Source organism: Saccostrea echinata, unplaced genomic scaffold, assembly GCF_033153115.1.
Source record: "Saccostrea echinata isolate AGI-Se365-2 ecotype Australia unplaced genomic scaffold, CSIRO_AGI_Sech_v1 ptg000083l, whole genome shotgun sequence".
Classification (NCBI taxonomy): Eukaryota; Metazoa; Mollusca; class Bivalvia; order Ostreida; family Ostreidae; genus Saccostrea; species Saccostrea echinata.
The window spans coordinates 1,489,516-1,513,873 of NW_026889832.1; the positions used below are offsets into that span (position 1 = coordinate 1,489,516).

At 32.3% G+C, this 24,358-nt stretch overlaps 1 protein-coding gene across 1 annotated transcript; it reads right to left on the reverse strand.

Annotated features, from left to right (window-relative positions):
• Nucleotides 1-14,085: 14,085 nt before the first annotated feature.
• LOC133176859 (uncharacterized) lies at nt 14,086-16,981 on the reverse strand. Its single transcript, XM_061311921.1, has 6 exons — nt 16,897-16,981; nt 15,588-15,807; nt 15,361-15,477; nt 14,837-14,900; nt 14,365-14,474; nt 14,086-14,201 (listed from the first exon to the last, which is right to left on the reverse strand). Exons 1-6 carry the CDS (start codon nt 16,969-16,971, stop codon nt 14,119-14,121), a joined length of 669 nt encoding a protein of 222 aa, XP_061167905.1. The 5' UTR covers nt 16,972-16,981; the 3' UTR covers nt 14,086-14,118.
• Between the last annotated feature and the right edge of the window lie 7,377 nt (nt 16,982-24,358).

The following is a 24,358-nucleotide window of genomic DNA, read 5'->3' on the forward strand; positions in this document are numbered from 1 at the left end:
GGCCAATCAGAGAGATGGGAATTATTCAATCATATAATAAGAATTTTTAGCTGCAATAATGTAGCCCTCTCCAATATTTTTCATCTGATTTAAAAAAAATATCGGAGAGGGCTACATTGTTGGAGTTAATGAATTTTGTCTACATTGGACTAAAAAATAAATTGAGAACTTCCTAATTGATAAAATTAGAACTGAAAAGTTATTTCACCCGTAGAGGGAGGGGGGGGGGGACTTTTTTCTGAACGATGTCTACTATCGGTTAAGTATAAAATGTTCGTGGAAAGGCTTTTTGCTCTCCCCTCTCCCTTTTTGATACAGTATGATATTGTCACAGGCGACATTATGTACCTCCCATAACTCCACATATTGTCATCTGTCGGTATATCTTATTGCAGGCGACAACAAAATTTGCGTTCCCTGAATGCACATATTAAGATAATGCTGGTGATACATGTAAAGATGATGATACTGATGAGGAAAGTTAAGAAGGCTTGGTAGCAGACAGGTTGTACATACATGTACATATCTCTTTAATTTGAAATATCTATCTAAATTGCATCCTACTATTAATTTAACTTTTTAATATTACACTGATATCCAATGCTTTTGAAGATTTAATCAATATCACATACATGTAGCTTCTATGGAGGCAGGTTTATTGAGAAGACTTTTAATCAAAAGGGTCATGGACCACAAGGCTTACTGAGAAACTTTTGGCCTGTTGTTCTACATTAAGATCCCCCCCCCCCCCCAATATACACTGTACATGTATTCGGATGTAAATTTCTGATCGCCTTTTGTGACCCAACCCAATATACAGCGGACGTGATTTGATAAAAAAAAAAAAAAAAATGAATATTTCTAGTCTCTACCATTGAATTTTTCCTCTTTAGTACGGTTCCTTATGGCTTTGCTGTTCTTTTAAAATCTACACCAAGTAAGGAAGCTTCCACACAAGTTTCAGCTTTTTTTTTTGGTCTTGTGGTTCTTTTTGTTTTGTTTGTTGTTTAACGTCCCTCTCGAGAAGTTTTCACTCATATGGAGACGCCACCACTTGCCGGTGGAGAGCTGCAAATTTTGTCCTATACTCGGCACTTACGGCCATTGAGCAGTGAGGGATCTTTTTCGCGCCAGCACCTACTGCGACTCGGGACCACGTTTTATACGGTCTCATCCGAAGGACCGGTCTCCACGTCCCACAGTGGGATTCGAACCCGCGACGTAAGGATCAACTCCTTACTTCGCGACTCTAGAGCAGACGCTCTAACCATGTCTTGTGGTTCTTGAAAAGATTTTAATGACCCTACCATATCTTTTGGCTTTTCTTGATTATTTTCCACAAAGAGTGATTTAAAAAGTCACTTGAGCATCCAGCTCAGTTGAGCCAAAATTTGGACCCCCCCCCCCCCCCCGACCACCACCATAATTATATTGGCACATGTATAAGAATAACAAAAAATACTATCTAGATACATATTACTACTGAACTCAAAAACTATATATAATGACAACTGACAAAAGAGAATATTCAGGAATTCTGAAATCTTTGTAAATCATAGTCGTGTACACCGATCCTTGACAAAAAATTTTTACCACAAAATTTTCTCTTTTCTTTTTTGCGAGTAATTCTACTGTCTGTCTGTCTGTCTGTCCGTCTGTCTCCCTCCGTGCGTGTTTGTGTGTGTCTTCTTGTCAATCTCTTCACGGCCCCAGTAAATATTCGCTATTATTACACGATTGAATAATTCCTATCTCCCTGATTGGCTGAGATTCAACAATGTAGAAAAAAAATGCTACGTTATATTAACATGCATTTGACCTTCCAGGTGAATATAAGGATTTATTTTCTCTACATTGGTCAAAATATACATGTAGATCGGGAAATTGATACCAATAGTTTTGGAAAGCTATGTCACGTACTACCGACTTCCACTCCGGTGAACATATCATTAGGGAATATATAATTTAGGGTGGGAATGGTTTCGGGGTGGAAGGGACCCCCCCCCCCCCCCCCCCAACACTTTTTTGTGAACGTAAATTTTTACTTTTAATTTAATTAGAATAAAAACGTTCATTGAAAGGCTGGTCCCCAACTAATGGTTCTCAATACCCCACCCCTAACCCCACCAAACCCCAAATAAAATTTGAAGTAAATAGAATTCTATTTTCGTGGGGGCTAATCAAAGATTTTCCCTGATAATGCCCCTATTGTCCCCCCCCCCCCTTCCCCCGCCAAAATCGATCCTATCAAAGAGCCTGACATTATTTCTTTTATTATCATTGCAACTAAAGTTGATTTCAAAAAATCCAATTTAATACGACCGGTAACATTTATTTAATTCTGCTTCTCTCATTGCAATTGGCTAGTAACAAATAAGATGGCATGAACTGCTTAAAGATTTTATATCATTTCATCATTGAATTATATATTAAAACAATTATTGCTGTTTTTGAGATCAATGCGATGATTTAGCCACCTTAGATGTACAATATTCATCTCGCCCTTCGGGTTCAGTGAATATTGTACTCCTCAGGTGGCTAAATCAAAAACAGCAATAATAATTGAACGAAATAATTTATCGGCGACAAAATGTGCAAATGTTCAAAGTACATATTGTTGCCGACGACAGTATGTGCCGATGCTTGACTGTACGTTTAATTTATCGTACATTATGCAGAAGGAAAATAAGGAATTGTCGCCGGCGACAAGATGTACCGATGGACGACAATATGTGCAATGGGGGTAGGTACATATTGTCGCCGACGACAATACGAACAGAACGACAATATGTACAGTCACATTCCTTCACAAGAAATAAAATTTGGAATTTGGAAAAAATTTTTACCCCCACCCCCCTCCCCCCAGGTTTCAAAATCGATGCAACGTGCCTGATATTTTTTTTTTTCAATTGTATTAAAAATACGGAGTCAGAAATTCCAAATTAATACAACTATATAATTATTTTTATTTTATCTTCAGCAATTGTAAACAAGAAAGGTTGCATGTTAGCTTAACAAGTTTGTATTTATTTATTCAATCATTGAATCAAATAATAAACAATTATACAGTTAAACTAATAGGTATCTCGAACACTGATATCTCTAATACCATGGATATGTCGAGGTGAGATGAGAGTCCCCAATTCTTTTTTCTATGCATTTTAACCCTAATATCTCGAATCCTCCGATGTCTCGAGGTTTTTTTCTTGGTCCCATGGAGGTCGAGATAGCAAAGTTTGACTGTAATGTTGTTTTTCCAAGTCAGTACGATGATTTATACACACATAGAAGTTATACCCCCGCTCCGAATGAGAAGGAGGGGTATACTGTTTTACCCTTGTGTGTCTGTATGTCTGTCTTTTTGTCTATCTGTCGGTAACAAATTTTTGTCGTGTCGCAGTTTTCTCAGCAACTACTCACCGCATATGCTTAAAATTTTAACACACTCTTTCTTTAGGCAGGTCATATGTTGGGATTCATTTTTGTACGAATCTGATGTCATGTTCTTGTTTATTCGTGCGTCTGTCTGTATCAAAGTTCCGTTGCAGTTTTCTCAACAATTACTCTTTGCAGTTCACATGAGAGCGTATATTCACATCAGATTACTAATGAGCAACGCCTCACAGACTTCTTGTTTAATATGTGTGCAGAGCTAGAAAATTAAATACCCCTTCACAGTGTACAGCAACGAAATTTAAGATCCTACCAGCTAGGGTATTGAACGCAGGCACGTTATATCTATACTTATATGAAAATGTAAGCAAAGTAGGTCAATCGTTCTCGTTGAAGAATGCAAACGTAATTTTCTAGAACTATACTGACTGCTTAACTTATCGTAATGTTCAGGATAAAGACTAAATTTTTTTTAAAACCAAAAGCAAAACAATCATGGACAAAAGATTGATATCACTGGCATCGGAAGCGGGCGGAAATGAAAAGATACACATAGGGAAGGGGCCCCTTGTTTCTTGAACGTGTTTGTTAATAGCTTGCCTCGTTTTAGATATTGTTCATACGTAGAGCATACTCTTGCGTATCGAATCAACTGAGAAACATAAATTCCATATGCAGGTGATTAGGGTATCATTGCTACATAAGTAAAAGAAGTTGACGATTGAAAAGTTGAAGTCATTACATTTATCATAAAGCTTTGTTGTTAGGTAACTCTAGTGTCGCGCCAGGTCTGATCTGTAAATTAGTAAAAATTGTTTAAACGGCAAATATTACAGGTACTTTCAGTGGCACAAGGAGAATAAAAAAAGAATTGAGGCTCAGAAAATTGAAGATGAAAATGTTGCGGTCATTTGCAAGAATATTAATAATTATTTTTTTTGCACTACATTATATCAAATTGCACAACTCCCCCCCCCCCCCCCCCCCCCCCCGCCTCACTCTTTTCTCAGTATATTATTTTGCTATATTAAAATTTCCACCGACAATTTCCAGGATTTGGACAGTAAATTACCTTTTTTTTTTGCTTGTCTGATTTTTTGGGAAGTTGCCCCCCCCCCCCCCCACACACACACTTTTGAAACCGTTGCTACGGGCCTGTATATAGTGAACACCTCTTATTGTATCCTTAACGCGACTTGTAAGGTACATGTATTTTCTTATTTGCTGTGCCTTTTTTTTTTGCTCTGAAAGTGTACTAAAACAACCAGAAGACGTGTATATGGTATTGTAGTATACATGTTTAAATAATGCATGTAGTTAAATACATCACATTGAAAATTTTCACCCCAAGAAAACGATTGTCAACCTAGGCGCAGCCTAGTTGTACACTTCTTCTATAACAAGTTTGGATAAACAAAACATCTAGAATATGTGTTTTTTGTGTATTTTTCTTTGAATTATACAAGAATTTTCATCACATTGATATATTTTCAAAACCCCTGGTAATGCATGCAGTTTTTTGTCTACGAACATCTGATGGCACTATAATCTTAAATTAAGAATATCTTGAAAAATTATCAGTAGGTAAGGTACGTTGCGTATGTCCTTAAGTTTGAAATCAAATATGTTTGGATGGAAATTACATGTATAAGACATATTTTGAAAATGTGATTTGAAATAGATTCTTTTAAAATTCCTTTTCCACCTACTTGTTTAACATTAAATTGCCGGAGAGGTACCCAGCAAAAATTCCGGAAATGAAAAAAAAAAATAAATCTCGGAAATGAAAATAAAAATTGTCGGAAATGAAATTTAAAAATGTCGGGAATTCCCTGCAAAATTCCGGAAATGAAATGCAGCGTATCATAGTTCTGGGTTTTTGTTTGTTTGCTGTTATTTTTTAAATTAATTTACCGTTTAGATACTTTTGAGTTCGTACGAAAAATTAAACGTGATGTGCAGTCATGATTATACATGTACATTTATTGACTGGTTTTAACTGGGCAACATGCAATTTGTTGGACCTATGACAAGGCCTAAACTGTTTGCCTGAGGCCGTTAGGCCGATGGCAAACCGAGAATCGTTTACTTTATATTATGATGATTTTTGCTCCCTTCCACGTTTGCGACAATAATGATATCGGGTCAATGCTGAAACTATCAGGCATCTACTACTTGGTTAACCCATATGATGTTGACGTTAAAAAACGTCAAAGCGGTCCAATATCTAATCGGCCGGTCCAACATCTCATCAAGCGGTGCTTAACGAAAAATTTGGGACCACACGGCGAAACTTACGAAATGTTAAGACTTTTAAGATATAGCTAGATTTATAAAGGGAGCAATTTTAAGGATTTAAAATTAACAACAATAATGTCTATGTTATCCATGCAAGGTCCTCATGCGCGATGTAAGTGTGATTACCTACAGAAAATGAATTAGTAAAATATCCCCACTGTGAACGATACCGATAATCAAACAAATATTGATTATTTCTCGTTTGTTGTAGTTAAACAAATATATACATATGTATTTGCATTACATGCATTGATTAACTAACTCTACCCGTTATTCTTTCAAAATTAATTTCTTTCCACCCTCAAAAATAAAACAAAATACAACCCCCCCCCCACCATCCCATTAAATCACGAAGCATATCGTAACTTGGTAAGATGCATGTAATATGCAGGAAAGGCGAGTTGTCCATGAGAAGACACCCCCCCCCCCCCTTTGCGAACGAATTACTGATTTTTTTTGTTTGCGCATTATCTTATGTATTAAGAAGCTGGAGTTGAGCTGGATTCTTTGAATGTGAGTATAAACCCTCCCCCACCCCCACCTCCCGAAAAATTCTCCTATTGATTCTATTGGATGATAGTAATTGTATAAGAGTAACACCGTTGATACTGTATATCAGAGAAAGTGTTATGAATATATCAAAACACTATGTCAAAGAAGATGGGCGTGTTTGGCGTGTGATCTTGCTGGTACATTTAAAATGTCTACGATTTGGTCGGCTGACCACAGCTGGACATAGTTTACAAAGTTACGCACATGGGAAAATGTTAGATTGAGTTTGAAATGATTTGTCAGATTTAATACATCAGTCCGCTTATCTTAATAATTACTACATATACATGTATAACGCTTCATATAAATAATGAACACCTACATATAGGGTATATTTAGATGCAATTACAAGTACATGTGTATGTTAAAGTATCAGTAGGTTGGAAGAATTGCTTTCGCTTTCGGTACAACAGAACCAGAATTTATTTTAAAATAAATCATTACATAAAATTAAACTGACTAAAGAATTGATTGTTTGTACCAAAAAAATATTAACGCTCCAAGCGAGGATCGAACCAAAAATATTTCTTTTTCATTGCACTGGACGGATAATGCATACTACTGAGCTACATTATGTATCAGCGTTACACATATTATTTGGTATTTAAAACGACAATGAAGCACCGCATTTACACATTAGAATTTTTCTCAAATTTTTTTAAATTTTTTTATCGTCTATGGGTCTTATCTCCATTTTTTTTTAATACAAATGTTTGTTAGTTTCTTTGAATTAAAATGTTAAAATGCACACAAATAACGTTTCAAAATCATGGAGAGATGACCAAGAGATAGTAAATTTTTAGAAAAACGTGTTTTAAAATGTAACATTTTGTTCCAAATGACTAATCTAGCCAATTTTCAAGTTCTTTTATAGCAAATCAAAATACAATATCGGAAAAAAATATTTCTCTTTCCTATTTCACAGGAACCCGATATATCAAAAGAAGGCTAAAATTTCATGTGACAGATCAATGAAATTTTCGCTTTTCAAGTGCGCACAGATTCCTGTCGAATGCCAATCAATAGCGTCCTCGTCCTTTATGTAAATCACCAAAATGTCTCATTTACCAACACCTTGTTGATAATTTTACCCCCCCCCCCCCATCTTATTTATGTAAACTGATACATTTAAAATATAGAGTACTAATAACAAGATTAAGACTCTCTGCACATAAGTTAATGATTGAACAAGGAAGATATAACAGAATTTCGAAAACCTGATGGAGATTGACAGTGTCATCCAAAACCAAACTGTTCATGCTTACAAATTGTCAGAGTATTTACATGTATATAATACACAGTTCTTCCACTCAAAACAAAATAATGAATTTATTTTTCCATCTATATACTCACTTCTCCCTGACAACTGCCCCAAAATTAATTTTCTTTTCCCTTGTGTGAGCGTTAATGTGAATCTCATTTTTATCACCTTATGCATGGCAAGATTCAGTGTAAATTTTTCTTACAATAGGAAATTTTCTACAATTCTAATAATTTTGCTAGAGTCAACGGGTGTCAAATCAAATTCTGAACTTCCATCTTTTATTTATAAGCCAGAACAAACAACCACTCCTGAACCATCTGAGTTTCAATTATTGTTGTCAAATTTTTCATGGAACCATGCATCTGTTTTATTAAGTTCAATTGTTATTTTCATTTTATTGATTTGTTCATTATACTATTTCTGTATGAACAGAAAACAAAGGTTCACACAAATTGTTCTTGAATTAACCACTGGAGGTGAATGTATTTTTGTACCTGTTTTAAATTTACCTTTGTGTCCTTCATTTTGGAAAATCTGCCCACCTTCAGATATTATTGACATAACTGTATCAGTATCTCTTTTTACCTCAAAAATGAAAATTGAATGGACTGGTTTCAATGTTACAAATGTTACAGGCACCCGTACTATCAATGTAAAATCTACTGTTCCTTTGAATTTTTTCTCTGCAATGAAAGCTAAACGCATCACTGAACAACCATTTGATGTTCATATCTTAGTTTCACATCATGGTATTTTTCAACCTTTACCACATCATGGTACATTTATTGTTGACTCTTTGAATACAAAAGAACATTTGCCATAATCTTTCTTTACATTGTCATATTTCATGTCAGTTTTACATGTGTGCATTTTTACTTGGTACTGTCAAGATGTTTTTGTGCATTACATGTACATCTAAGTTTTGGTGGTGTTGTAAATCCATCTATGATGAGTTACTTCATAAAGTTCAATGATTATAAAATTAAAGATAATGCAATTGAAAGTTATCCATTTAAGCTTGTATATATTACGCCTCATTTCTTTTATGATTGTTGTAAATATCAAAACTTTGTATTGTATGCATTTATGTTTTTAGTTAATATCTCTTTATTTAGCAAATGTCTTCAAAGAAAGGTTCTCCATTTGTAAATATTTGTATCTATTGATTTTTGATATCACATGTCTTTATTTTGTTCTGCTTTTGTTCTTTTCAATTTAATGTTTTTCAATTATATCACATGTATATTGTTAAAACTGCCATAATAGATATAGTGTATAAAAAAATATTTTTTAAAAAAAAATTAGCTTTGAGGACAAAGCTTTTTCAGGCAAGGGGGGAGATTGTTATAGTTAGTTTTAAATTCTATGAATTCTAAAACTTTAATGTAACAGGTTATATTATATGAATTTTAATTCATTACAATTTGACATTTTAAATTTGCTTAAATTTTTATGAAATTAATTTCCTTTTTCTTAATTTCAATTTTGTTTAATTTCATCAAGTTTACTTAAAATAATTTCAATTTTTATTTTTCTGTATCACAAAAAAATATACGCTTTCTTGAATCCATTAAATGCGGAATTTAAGCAATCTGTCACCTTTCGGAAATCAATTTACTCATGACAGATTGCAAAACAATTATTTTATCTACTAAATAAACTGTAAAATTCTTTTTTATTTCGGCCTTTTTGTTGGCTAATTCTAGGCGAGATCGGCTTGACACTTTGCTATGACACAGGTATTAAATTATTTTTACGTTTTAGAATCTTGTTTATTTTGTTTCGGCTTCACCTAATCTTCCTATTGTTAAAAACTCAAAACGGAAATTTAGCTAATTGACTTCATCACCTTTCGGCTCTTTGATAATGTAAGTAATCAGTGTCAGGCCTATCAAAAGAAATTGCCGACTTACCTGCAGTAATTTTTGTAACAAGCTTCCTGATTGGTCAAGAGTTCAATTCCGATGTAGAGTCCGGATAGATTGTGAATTTAGCAAATTCACTTTCTATCTGCTGACTTTACAATAAACATCGTTCAACTTTAATCGGAATTGTTTCTCTTTGCCAATTTAGGTAAGCTTGTGTTATTTTATTTGAAAGTTAAAGATTAGATTTAATTTCATTATAGTTATTTTTAATTAATGTTTTAATGATTTCCTATAAAGTATTCTTGAGACGGAATTAGGATAAATTACTTTGTTCATTTGGCTTACACTTCATTTTTAAATATCTGAAATGTTTTATTAATTTCAAATTGCTGGTTTCATTTAATGTTCAAATAATGTTTAAAATTATATAATAACATTACTAGCAATCATTTCTTTGTTGAATTACTCACGAAATAGTGTTTTTGGAATTTTTCTATTTGTATAAATTTTTGGCAATTTAATTTTACCGCTTATGAATTATGTTCCCTGTTCGGAACTCTCTAGTCAGAGAAGGTAAATAAATTTTCCCGAAGTTTTGTAAACATTGTCTTTGGAGTTAAATGTTTGTAAGTTTTCTGATTTTATTGTCTACTTTTGATTTTTAACTTTTGTAACTTTAAAAACTGTTGTAAGCGCTTTGCATGACTGATTTCACGTAACTGATCGATCTTTATTTGTTGTTTTAGTAATCATACCTACTCTTAGCGGGTTTCGCTACAGGTTATTTCAAAAGTTATTTACTTATCTGACATTGTTTATTCGATAATTACTTGTACCTGTTTATTATAATTTTTTTTGTGTAACAACTTTTATAAAATTCACTTTCTATCTGCTGACTTTACAATAAACATCGTTCAACTTTAATCGGAATTGTTTCTCTTTGCCAATTTAGCATAACAGTAGAAAAAGCGAGTAGCTATCCTACCAGGCTAATTTCCCCAAACTTCACAGACGAAAAAGTCACTGTGAAAAATGTCATATACAAATTTAAATTGAAAAATTCTAAATTTTTGTATAGGACAGATTATCACGATGAAAATTTTACTGTTATAAGAGATTTTTCTAGTTTCTAAAATTAAGTTACTGTTTTGTGTTTTTTTGAACAACTCTTTCAAAATTCTTGAGCTTTTCAAATCATTTTCTTTATTGAATTTACGACTCTTAATCTTTATTGAATTAAAACATCGGCGATTTCAGATAATCCAAGCCAATTGGGTTTAACACCTGTCATCGTTTGATATTGCTAAATTATCTTTATGCAAAATAACATCAAAAGGACGATAATCTGGCCCTCAATTATTTTAAGGGTTTACTCAAGTGTCAAAACCTTTATCTATTTATCTCCAAATGTCATTTTTACACATGTCACTCTATAATTGTTATATATACTGTTGAATTTGTTTTGGATGAGCAGTCGGAATCGGACAGCCGTCCCGAGTACACCGACCTGTATCAAAATTTGTCAGTTCCATATTAAAAGTTAAAACGCTGGTTGGAGTTTGTCTCTAATCTGTTTAATAAGACTCATAGATAGAAAGGAGCGCAGATCGTGGCTGACAGAATCCGTGAGCGGCATCGTCAGGGAACTCAAAGAGAAGTTCTTCAAGCGAGAAATAAGACGTTCATATTTCTACATAGTCTTATTTTAGCACAGCCTGAGTGTTGATCGGGCGAGATAAATTTTTTTTTTAAATTGTGCTAATTGGTGGAGAATCCGGGTACAACACCACCTCTCATGAAGCTAAGCGAGTATTCCCCAAATCTCAAAGTTTCCGAGGACGACCAGCTTTAACATTGGACTGGCATGCAGTTCCGACCACAGTGGCAGGTTTCAGCGCCGCTTTGCAGCAGATGTAACAGACGGCATTACTCCGTCTGCAACGCCTTGGAGAAACGCTGCCATAGATGTGGAGAAGAGGGACACTTTAGCAGAGTGTGCGGAGAACGTTCGTGCCGCGCTGTAAAATCGGATGCAAAGAGGAAAAGGGACACCGAACGACTGCAGGATTACAACAGCAGGAAAAGGTTGTTCCGGGTACTTCCGTTTGCAAACATAAGTGATTCCAAATTTAAAGAGTGTGTCAATTTAAAGTCAGTGTTTTCATCAGAAGTTCAGTCCGTGGTAAAAGATCTCCAATATACAAAAGCGCTAATGAAAATGGACATTGAAATCCTAGAATGGAAATTGCAGAAACAGTCAAAGTCGAACGAGGAAAAAGATCAACAGATAAAACTGTATTCTACATACTTAAACTATGCCGTGTCAGATCTAAAGAAACTTTCCGGACTTGTTTCCCATTACAACTGGCTTCTGGAAAATTATGAAATGGAACACATCGTACTGCGATCAATCAAACAGAACTGTATGTGTAAAAGAGATGTTGAAAACAGTAAACTTGTCCGAAGGGAATATAGACAGTTTAAAGATTCTGAATTATACAAAGAAATTTTGAACACTAAATTTTGAATATTTACTATTGCACAATGTTAATTTTATATTTACATGTGTATATTTTTTTTAAGTTTGAGGACAAACTTTTTGTGGCAAGGGGAGAATTGTCATATACAAATTTAAATTGAAAAATTCTAAATTTTTGTATAGGACAGATTATCACGATGAAAATTTTACTGTTATAAGAGATTTTTCTAGTTTCTAAAATTAAGTTACTGTTTTGTGTTTTTTTGAACAACTCTTTCAAAATTCTTGAGCTTTTCAAATCATTTTCTTTATTGAATTTACGACTCTTAATCTTTATTGAATTAAAACATCGGCGATTTCAGATAATCCAAGCCAATTGGGTTTAACACCTGTCATCGTTTGATATTGCTAAATTATCTTTATGCAAAATAACATCAAAAGGACGATAATCTGGCCCTCAATTATTTTAAGGGTTTACTCAAGTGTCAAAACCTTTATCTATTTATCTCCAAATGTCATTTTTACACATGTCACTCTATAATTGTTATATATACTGTTGAATTTGTTTTGGATGAGCAGTCGGAATCGGACAGCCGTCCCGAGTACACCGACCTGTATCAAAATTTGTCAGTTCCATATTAAAAGTTAAAACGCTGGTTGGAGTTTGTCTCTAATCTGTTTAATAAGACTCATAGATAGAAAGGAGCGCAGATCGTGGCTGACAGAATCCGTGAGCGGCATCGTCAGGGAACTCAAAGAGAAGTTCTTCAAGCGAGAAATAAGACGTTCATATTTCTACATAGTCTTATTTTAGCACAGCCTGAGTGTTGATCGGGCGAGATAAATTTTTTTTTTAAATTGTGCTAATTTGTTTGTTTTAAAATGTCCACATTATAGTACATTAAGACAAAATTCCATAAGAAAGCTTCTACTTCCGAAGACCAAGCGTCTTCAACTTAGTACAATTACTTAGTACACAGAATATTAAAGAATTGTGTAATTTGGGAATTTATGTCCAGTATGCATAAAAGATAAACATGGTGTTAATATACCCCTTGTACCAATATTTTGGTTTGGGTTAATAAATTGTACTTGAAACGAAGCCTGTTTCGTTAATGCACGAGCATTTTAACTCTCTGATAGCCAATCAACATGTTTTATGAAAAGTGAAAATCCCACGCGTGGACTGAAAACAAGCATGTCATTTCATGGCCGTAGGAACCGGAAAGGGGGGGGGGGCACAATAATTTTGCCGATATATAGATATATAGATTACTAAAGTAAACATAGATACTATATGCTTGTGCCCTCTAAATTTAATAAAACCTAGTTTAAAAACAATTACCGGTAAGTCAAAATGGGGCACCTAAAGCCGATCGCGAGTTATAGTTGATGCAATATAAACTGTTTTTTTTTTTCACTGTAAAATTGTAATTTGCTATTTCAATGTAATTATTAAAGAGAAAAAAATCAATATTTTTGCATTTTATAATTGCGATGGGAAAAAAATTGATTAAGGCATAATTACATCGTACAAAATTGAAATCACAGATTTTTTTTTCTGGTAATATTTCAATCTTATTAGTCATTAAGGGAATTACGTTCTTCAAAAAAACTTTAAGCAACATTGCGTAACTAAAATAACATCTAGGTGCAAACATGTTTTTAATGGATAACCATGATAACGTTTAAAAATATAAATATCAAAGAACAAAATCAATTATCAATACGTTGAATCGGGCTCGATGTTCGACGTAACGATGTGCATATGCTGTGACGTCATATCGAAGGTCGAGAGAATGACTCAATGAGGTTGACATGTATGCAGTGTACATTCAATATTATAGGCTATTAAATGGCGATAAATCGAAATGTTTTATGTGTATATTAAATTGTAACCATGAATTAGCGGAAGGTGTAGAGAAAAATACAGTCACGTAAAAATTAAGAGTGATATTGTTTTAATTTAATAGTAAATCCAGAGGAGTTCTGATGACGTTCCCCATAAAAATGAATGATAAAAAACATTCCCCATAATTTTCGAATACATACTGAAACGACAGATAGGTTATTTTTAAGATAAGAAAGGAGAGAAAGCAACAAAACAGGTATTTTCTATAATAATTGTCCATTATTGAAATAAAAACATATTAGGAAAACACTTTCCCCACAACATATTCCAGGCGTCCAATTCCTCACAAGTCGGTTATGATGGGTAAGAGAGAGAGAGAGAGAGAGAGAGAGAGAGATTTCTAAAGTAAACGTCATATATTATGTGTTTCAGCTATCATCCGTTCATCATCTTTGATTTCCTCATTATCAATCTTCGGAGGTTTTGATCTTTTTTCTGAAAAGTTGAAATATTGTTTGATTTGTAACTGATGCATATATTTTTATTGTATATTTCCGGAATACTTCAAGCAACTTGCATTCAAACTTTAACGAAGAGAAATTGTAGATGACCAAAAAAAAAGAGTAATTGTAGGTTTCAACTACATGTAAATACATACCATGTTTTCTTTTGTAAAATACCACTGCAAGTGCTGATAGCAGAACAGCAATATGGCAAAGTACTGACACAGTTATAACTGTCTCCTTATCATTGCTTGCTACATCATACCTGAAGTTTGAGAATGAAATATTAAAAGAGCAGAAATACGCAAAAAATGTCATGTATACGTAACCGGTTATTGCTTTTACTCAAAAAAGTTTTCATTCGTACATTTTACAGGTTGTTAATTTCAACATAGAATTGAAATGCCTGTACTCATTCTTTTTTGCATTAATTTTTTATTTTTCATTACACAAGGCATCAGTAACACTTTCCTGAGTAAACACCATTAAAAATAACTCGAATTAATATCAGTGCAACTTATAAAGGCATAAGAAGTTAAGAACATTGTTCCAAAATGGCTGACACTGGAAATGATTACGAAGGGTTCGTAAACAATTTATAGGATATTATGAATGAAAATATCATACGTCCTCTTGTTGTGTAGAAGCGATTCTTTCTTCTGAGTCTCCACTAGCCTGTAACATCCTTGGTCTGAAATTTTCCCGGTAATGAAAGAGATGTGAAATTAAAATACAAATTAAACTAAACAAAAAAAATCTTCAAATTATTTTATTTGTATGCTTTTATTAACGTTCATAAGAAATTTGGCAAGTGATACCAAGGTGATGTATCCGCATTTCTTAAGAAAACAGTTAGTTATTGAAAATATGAACCTTTGGATGTTTAATCTCATTTTATTTATTTATAGTAAATTTGCTTTCACTTCTATATTTTGGAAGCATTTTATTTAGAATTACAGTTCTTTTTAAAGAGAAAGCAATCAGTTCAGTTCGAATTCATGCAGAAAAGTGTATGCTAATAGAATAACAGAATAAAACTCAGCCAATACTTACACGATTTTTACATAATAAGCAAATTTCATTCATTAAAAAATTACGTAGAATTATGCTAGTCCATTCTGAGTAATAAAATCATCCTTCCAATTACTTACATAGGTATGCTTCAGAAGATAAATATCTTGGCGGGCAAGGATTGGAGAAGGTTCTACACGGTGCATTAAAATTGTCCTGAATTCTTTCTCCTTGTAGGTTGTATTCCGCACAAAATCCTGTTCAGAAACCATCATTGTATAGAATCTTAATGAATTCATTGTTATCCCTAAATTTCAAAATATTGTTGTATATTTTAGAACGTTTTTGTAAATAAAGGAAATCGTACCTATACAAAACCAAGTCGGTGCACAGACTTCTATGTTCGCATTCATGAGCGAATTTATTACACAATGGTGCTGAAAGTTTTCTGACTCAGCACAGTTTTGCTTGATTCCCGAGCAATTTTTTCTCAGGGCAGCATCCATCCACTCTTTTCGTGTTCCTGGACAACGGTCAACGTATTGGAATGTCATGTTTGACTGTGGGCAATTTCTGGTACTTTCAGCCTTTGTGCAAATTCAGAAATGAAATAAAATATAATAAAATGGAAGGCACGTATCTTTAACAAAGAATTTATAAAACACTGAAAAAAAATTCATTTCTAAGATTATATCTAAACAATTATTAAAATTGTTGTTGTAATGAGCGGTATTGGGCCTGGTAAGACTTTTTCTCCATGTAATGTCTTGGTATTCAAATGAATGCATTTCACGGTATATAAACAAGTGAGTAGAAAGAGACCTCAATTCCCTTCAAATAAATCTCTTTTGAAGAACTTGAATTTTTTTACTCAACATTTACATGTACAATAAGTGCATAGTATTACTCATTTGAAACAGGGATTTGTATGAGAAAAAAACAAGGACTGTGAAAAGATAAACAATCGTCTTCATTACAGTTTACTCGTACATATCTAAGTGAAATTGTATTCATAAGAAAGAAGGATTCATTAATTATTAAAAGTTCTCAAAAATAGATTATTCTTATATTAAAGAAACTGATCTGTGTAATGAGATGGCTAAGAAGGTTCTATATATATGTCATATTTTATAGCAACACAATATGTATAACTATCACTCATATAATGAAAATTTGTTAAAAGATAAGCAACTAGTCATTTATGATACTCATAGATAAAGCTAATATAGGTAATCTAAAGTATGTTTGCCAGGGTGAGTGTGTAAATTTTGTACGAGTTTGTAATTATAATAAAAAAACTATATATTTTATAGATTTATTACTTATGTCAATGATATTCCAAATCAGTCTTATATATATATATATATATATATATATATATATATATATATATATATATATATATATATATATATATATATATATATATATATATATATATATATATATATATAAATGTGCCTTTTCAAAATATTGTAATTTATTTTGGCAATCAATCATGCGAACATTAAACAAAATTTAGAAAATAAATGCATTCCTATTTTTCAGCAGTCATGTATATTTTAAATTTAATGGAATTGATAAACGCTGACACATCACAACAGTACTAGGCAATTTGAAAATGACAAAGGAACAAGGGAACATATGTTAACATATGTATATAAAATCTTACATACCATAAGGAAATACAGCAGAAAAACAGCAAAAACAAGACGGTTTTCTTGATGCCGTCTTTGGCTCCTGGCACTCATTTAATAAATTCCTTGAAATGATAAAGAAACGTGTTATCAATGAAGACAAAATTAATGGTTTTGAACTGTAATCTAAGGAAGCAAATTCTCACTCCATGTAAAATTCACTAAATCTAATACATATGTATACATTTTTTGTACATTTCTATTGTTCAAAGAATTCCAAATAATTGAAAAAAACATAGACATCTAACTAAAGAGGATAATGAGAACTTAAAGTAAATTGTGTTCTAGACTTAATGCTCCATTTTTTTTTTAATTTTTCATTCTAAATTTTGTCATATACAGATTTAAATTCAAACAATGTTAAGATTTAAGAGGAGAGTATAGTTAGTCTACGCGTACAAATATAGTTTGTCCTGATTTGAAATTAGGTATATGTTAAGAAAGACTATGAATTGGTATTGACAATATGGATGGTATGAAATCAGAATTCAATTGACAGAGTATTTAAAGTCAAACATCAATATATATACCCTCCAAATATATATATATATATATATATATATATATATATATATATATATATATATATATATATATATATATATATATATATATATATATATATACAAGAACAAAACAAAACAAACAATGGGTCTCTTAGGACAGAGCCTTTTGTTAGTAAAAATAATTGTTTTGAACATATTTTATTGACAATGTCTCAAATGGATTGGACACAAGTTCTAGAACTTAGATAGTCCTCTACAATTAAATAATTAAATAATTTAATTAATTTTTTAATGAAAAATGCCAGGAAAAAGAGTTTTTCATTAATTCTTATGCATGTAAAACTGTTTCATCATTGAAATATGGCTTACCAATCCCTCCTGCCCACGTGTTCTGATTGACATGATCTCTACTGACGTAGAGTTATATGGTTCAATTTGTCATGTGACTAAAGGAAAATAATTTTTAAAAAATTTTCCTCTTTGTATCAAATTTAAACTGTTGGAAAGCGTTTATCTGATTTTTTTCCTCAAAAAGAAAAAAAAAAAAAAAAAGAAAAATAAAAGAAAAACAAATCTTTACAATTGACCCAATCACACAGGAAATATGCATGAATTGACACTGTAAAACTTCAGTTATCCTAAAACACCTGAATGTTTTTGAGAAGTTATATGATTATAAAATGTGATATATCAAAATGCATGAATGAAATTAAATATTAATTATTTGCAAAATCAGGAACTTGCAAAGAATACATCTTTCCAAAGTTAAAACGAAAGCACATATTATATAAACAACAGTTAGGTGCAACCTAAATTTAGTGTGGTGCTTTCGCATTTAAACAAGACACGTGATTTGCTTTTCTGAATTGATTGCTACGTCATAAACAAGTACTTCTTGTGTAAAATTCTTATTGAATACGTTTAAACTGATTTCTCATGCATAAAGGACATTGATTGAATCTTAAGTGTGGATTTAAAAAAAAAAAAAAAAACCCACACATACACACACACAAAGGCCAGGGCAAAACTGACCATTTGTTGGCAAATAAACATATTGATCCCGATATAAATTATTACTCGGTACCTTGTAGTGAGTGGATAAAAAAGGGAAGAACTAACAATAATCAAAGGGACAAATACGAATTTACTTTCATAAAGAATATCGAAGTGAAACCGTTATTCGATAGCTTTGATTAAAATATCATTGTTTTTTCTACACTGGATCGGATCGGAGAAACAAATAGATATGTCTAACCTACTAGAGATAGGTACGCTACTAGATTTTTACCAGATGCTGGTCATATCGGGTCAGATACAATATCCTTTTCCAGTCCTCATAGTGTATAGCGATGAATTAGTATACGACTACTTTGCGACTTTGGTAATAATTAGTTTCTAAAAACGATTAATCTTTTAATTATCAACAGAACACAAACACAACCTCTACATTAAATGTGTAAGGGTGATGATTTTTTTAAATCATAATAAATACTATTTCATAATAGTAAATAATAAAATGGATAGAATAATTTATATTCTCATTTTCTAAATTTTTTAAATTAAGAATATCCTTTATTTTTTGTGGATAAATCAGTGCTTAATTTTCCATTATTTAAAAAAAAACCCACAGAAAACATGGTAATAAAATGGATTTTTATGACAGTAGATACTACGATCAATATTTGATTGACCTTATATATATGACCTACTGCAAAGAAACCTAGCTCATACCACGAAAGACAACCCTGTTATTACAAATACAATACACGTCTGCCTTTCTTACTCTTCTTAATCTAACAGAAAAAATATGTTTTCTGATGGTTTATACTAATTTTCCTAAAAATGGCACTATGAATGCAATATAATTTTACAGATTCAGGGATATTGATGTTTAATTGTATTTTTTATCATCCCTGCATTTTTTTTTTTACAAAAAAGTTAAACAAAACCTTTTAGATTGTATATTGTTTGCTGCAACAAGGGCAAAATATTTCAGTTATGTTTTGAATATTACATTGCATATCGTAAACTCATTTGCATCCAAAATTTATTATGAATAAAACTTTAATGTCAAATCTACTAACATACACTTCTGTAGGATTCTGGATTTATAATGAAGCAATTTGTCAGTTTTGAACAAGTGTAGAGAGCAATCATGAAGACTAATGATGAAAGCCTTCTCGATTTTTTGGAGTGACAGTTAACTTTCTCAACGTTGATAGTAATAATTCTAACTAAGAAGGAAATGCTTTAAATATTTTGAAGCAGTGATGTCTTTAGGATCCATACACGTTTATTTTATTATTTTTTTTTAATCTGAGTCTTCAAAACATGCTGTTGTTTTTCAGTTAAAATTTAAATCCTATCGGTTTATTATTGGCCGCAGCAGTGGCCGATCTATTTGTGGTTGTGTTAGAATGTGCACATGGGGAAATGAGACGTTATTTTTTTATTGCTTTGTTGTAATAATACCTTATTGATAACAAACATAAAAGTTACGAATAGCCTTAAAAATTTACTTAAAACTAAGTCAAAATAGTTGTTATTATGTTTCAATTTGTTTTTTATTTCTCGCCAGATATTTATTTATTTAATGATTTTACAAAAAGTTGTTTCATGAACTGCTCCCTAACATGGGCGTGCGTAAGATATAAGAGGAAAACGTATTGAGCTTCCGGATATGAATAACAGTGCCTAAAATAACTAATAAATTGGAATAACTGAATTTTGTTTTGAATTTACACTGGAGTTGCAAGTGACACAATGTTTTTTTATGCACTTCACATACATAGCTATCACAACACTGATTGGCATTATAAAGGTGACAAAAATCCAGGGTACATGTATCGGCGCGTGAACCTTGTGTCCTTTTTTCTCAGCATTCAAACATTCATAATCAATTATTTTAAATATTTGTTGCATTTGTGCTGGAGTCAAATCATTTGATGATAATATATTTCTGCAGAAATATGCCACCATATAGTCTATCCTTTATTGTAGTCCGATTTTCATATTAATGAATATATTTTTATTTGCATAAATATTTAACAATTGATCACTGAAAACTAGTGTAAAGAATGCACAGAAAAGTAAAGCAAATGTAAAAATGTATCATATACTTTTCCCATTTGGATTTTTTCTTTGGACTCTTTCTTGTGGAAATTCTTCAAAATGAAATATATTTTTGCTGCCGATTTGATGCTTTGCGTCAATTTAACTTGTCATGTATTCAGTGGTTGCGACAGACATTAGAAGATGCATTTATTATTGTATCGTTTCCCCCTTGTCTTTTATTTCCCTTTCAAGCACGTTTTTAGGAAGGACTTCAGTAAAATATTCTTAGTTATTTACAACTAGATTTTCATTTACATCTTATTATTTTATCTTTTAGATTGTTTAAATGTTTGTTCTAGGAAACATATGATTCGTTTTTTGTTTGTTGTTCAACGTCCCTCCCGAGAATTTGTCACTCATATGAATATGCCATGGAGGGCTGCAAATTTTGACCAATACTCGGCACTCAGGGCCACTGAGCAGAGAGGGATCTTTTTCGTGCCAGCACCTACAGCGACACAGGACCTCGGTTTGTGCGGTCTCATCCGAAGGACTGGTCTCCACGTCCCGCAGTGGGATTCGAACCCGCGACGTAAGGATCAACTCCTGACATCGCGACTCTAGAGCAAACGCTCTAATTACTGCGCTACGCAGGCGACCGTATGATTCGTGTATGGAAGACAATTTCATTTTATATATATATAAAAAAAACCAATGCAAATGCACTATCTGTAGCCAAGATCTGGGCAATATACTCCCTGATTTTTTTTCTATTTAAATTCTGTTTGGTTACTGTAAAAAGAGTTTCTCTTCTAGGAAATCTTTATATTGTGCATATTGAGAGGTCTGATTCATTCAGTTTTATAATTAATCAATTAGCATGTTTTTGTTTCAAATTCCGCTTTAAATTGTTCTATTTGTTTTCCAGATCCTCGATATTCCAGACTCCCCAACTTTCTTTGTTTTCTGTCAGCCTTATTTGTTCTAATGAAAGTTTTGACGAAAATCATAATATTATACATTTAGTATATATAAACAATAATTATTATTCAACTAAATGCATTCAAGTACGTTATTTTTGTAAATACAATTAATGCAATAGGTCTCAAGTCCTTTTAGTGCATTTCCTGTTATTTGCATACTGTTTTAATTTATTTCCTCATATGAAGATCAAAACTTGAGGTAATTCTACGCAAATCCTTCCTATAAGGACTTAACCTTGTAATCAAAGGGTTTACTGTTTCACCTCCCTCCCCATCCCCCAATCTACGGTAACATTAAATTTCAAACAAGAATTTTTTTTAGATGTCCACATTTCATTGCAAACCATTTTTATTACATCAGTATAATATTTGATTTATTCTGTTGATTTCAAATCTTAATTCTTTTTAATGTTTCCCAATTTTTTTTTTTCTGTATTTCTTGAATATGGAAATTCCATTCCAAAAAGTAAAAGTTTCTGCTTGTTGGATATAGAAGAATCGACCAAAAGCACGTTTCACGGAACAAAAGGTCTGCGAACAATTAATACAAATAGAGTATAGACAAACGTATAAGATATATTTTAGTAAAGAATACTTATTGTTTTGAAACAAACATGGATATTTCTTTCAGCTGCTAAACTATTTCCTGAATGCTAAATGTCTTATATATTTTTTGCATATATATCGTTCATCTTAAATTTAGGGAATCGGCATATTGATATGTATTGTGCTATTAACTTTTGCTCTGATCCCATTTCATGTTATGTATATATTTTTCACTAGCTTCGTCATTTTTTATACATGACATATTTCATCTCTGCATTGGTGTTAATTCCATTGATGAAATTGCTCAGCATGAGGAAACATGAAAGATATCTTAAGTTTCTTTAAGTCACTCTCCCAAAGACATTATTGAATGATAATACAGATTTTGTCATATTACACATCCAACATTTAAAGTTTTTGGAGCAGCTCCATTCCCAAGTAACTATAAGCCCTACCTGGATCAAACTTGCATGGATGATGTATCTAGGGATGTACTCTACCAGACTTGCTTCGGATACTAGATTTGACCTACATTTTCCAGATGAGTGACCAGGTTTAGGTTTTTGGAGCAGGTCCATTCCCAAGTTACTATAAGCCCTATCTGGACCAAACTTAGATGATGTATCTAGGGATGTACTCTACCAGACTTGCTTCGGATGCTGGATCTGTTACTATAATCCCTACCTGGACCAAACTTGCATGTATGATGCATCTAGGGATGTACTCTACCAATTTGAAACATGCTTCTGATGCTGGATTTGAGCTACATTTTCTAGATGAATGAAATTTTCAATAAAAATACAGATATACATATACATACATAATTAGGGCACCGCAAGGATTTGCGGGTGCCCTATAGTAATCACTCTGTCTCTCTGACTGTCTAACTGTGTGTCTGTCTGTCCGTCTGTCATTCTCCCGTCCACAAATTTTCTGTCTTTTTTCTAATAACATTTTTAGGGTTAACCAATTCAGTTCAAATCTGGTATGTTGGTTTAAATAGTCATTGAGACATATTTTCATGCTAATATTGGTTCTCTAAGTCATCCGGTTTAGAGGTGGGATGGTGGGGGTAGATTCTTTACCTTTATGTAAGAGTGAATGGGCAATGCGAGAATGTTCCTATTGTAAACTAATTAACTTTCCTCTTGAAGAAAATCCAATGCATTTATCTTAACTGTCACATTAAGATTAATTAACACCTCTGTCTGCAAATGAAGTTTCATTGTTTTGAAGTTAAGATCAATTCTGAATGATGTTTACATTCTCTGAAATGTGGATTTAAACAATGTTCATACTTTTTTTTGGTAAAATACAAAATGAGTTATGATTTTATTGAATTCTAAAAACAAGATATAGATAACGATATCTTTTTTGTATTATTATTTTATTTTATTTTTTCTTTCTTTTTTTTTGCCTAATGTAAATTCAAGAACAATATTTATTTTAACTGGTATTCAGCTAATATCCTCCTTCTATCATTGCTGAAAAAGTTCTTATTGTAAACTTAGAAGAAAAGGTTGAGAGAGCAGTATAATTAATCCCCTGGGATTGATTATCTTGCCGGTTGAAGAAAACTTTAGAGGGTTATCTTTCTGTCACTTTAAAATTAATTAACACCCTTATCTGCGACTGATGTTTGTTTTGAAGATAAGGTCAAGTCTGGGTGATATTTTCATTCACTGAAGCCCGGCATTTTACGCAGCACAGTTAAGGCTGCAATAAGGAGGCGGGGCCTAATTTTTACGGGAAATGCTTACTATGACATCATACAAATATATATGTTCTTCAAATTACCAGAAAATGAAATGATTAGCTATTTTAAACTGTTGGATAGCTTTAAACTACATCAATACTTACTATTGCATGTATGTTTGTCGTTGGTTAAATCCCACAGATCAATATATAAACAATTTACTGATCGAAATGCACTTGTCAATGTGACGTCATATCGCAAAATTTGACGCAGTTTGTATGCAGTGAGAGGCGGATCAAGTTATATTTTATACAATGAAAAATGTATTTTGTAAGTAAATAAAATATATTTGCAGATATATAAGAGGCCATTAACTTGGATGCGATGTCTATTTTATGATTTTATTCATATACTTCCCGTACATTTCCTAGACAAGCGATACTGCCGTATATTTGTATGCAGATTCATTGAAGGGTAATGGAAGGGTCATAATAAATCGATATATTGCAAGGGTATACCCTCAATGAATTATGACAAGTTTTTACACATAAACTAAAGAGGTATAAAGATATTTAAAAGTGCTGCGAACCTGATGAAATCTTGCAAATGAATTAATTATAACTATATTTAATGTACTTGACCAGCAAAATATTCAG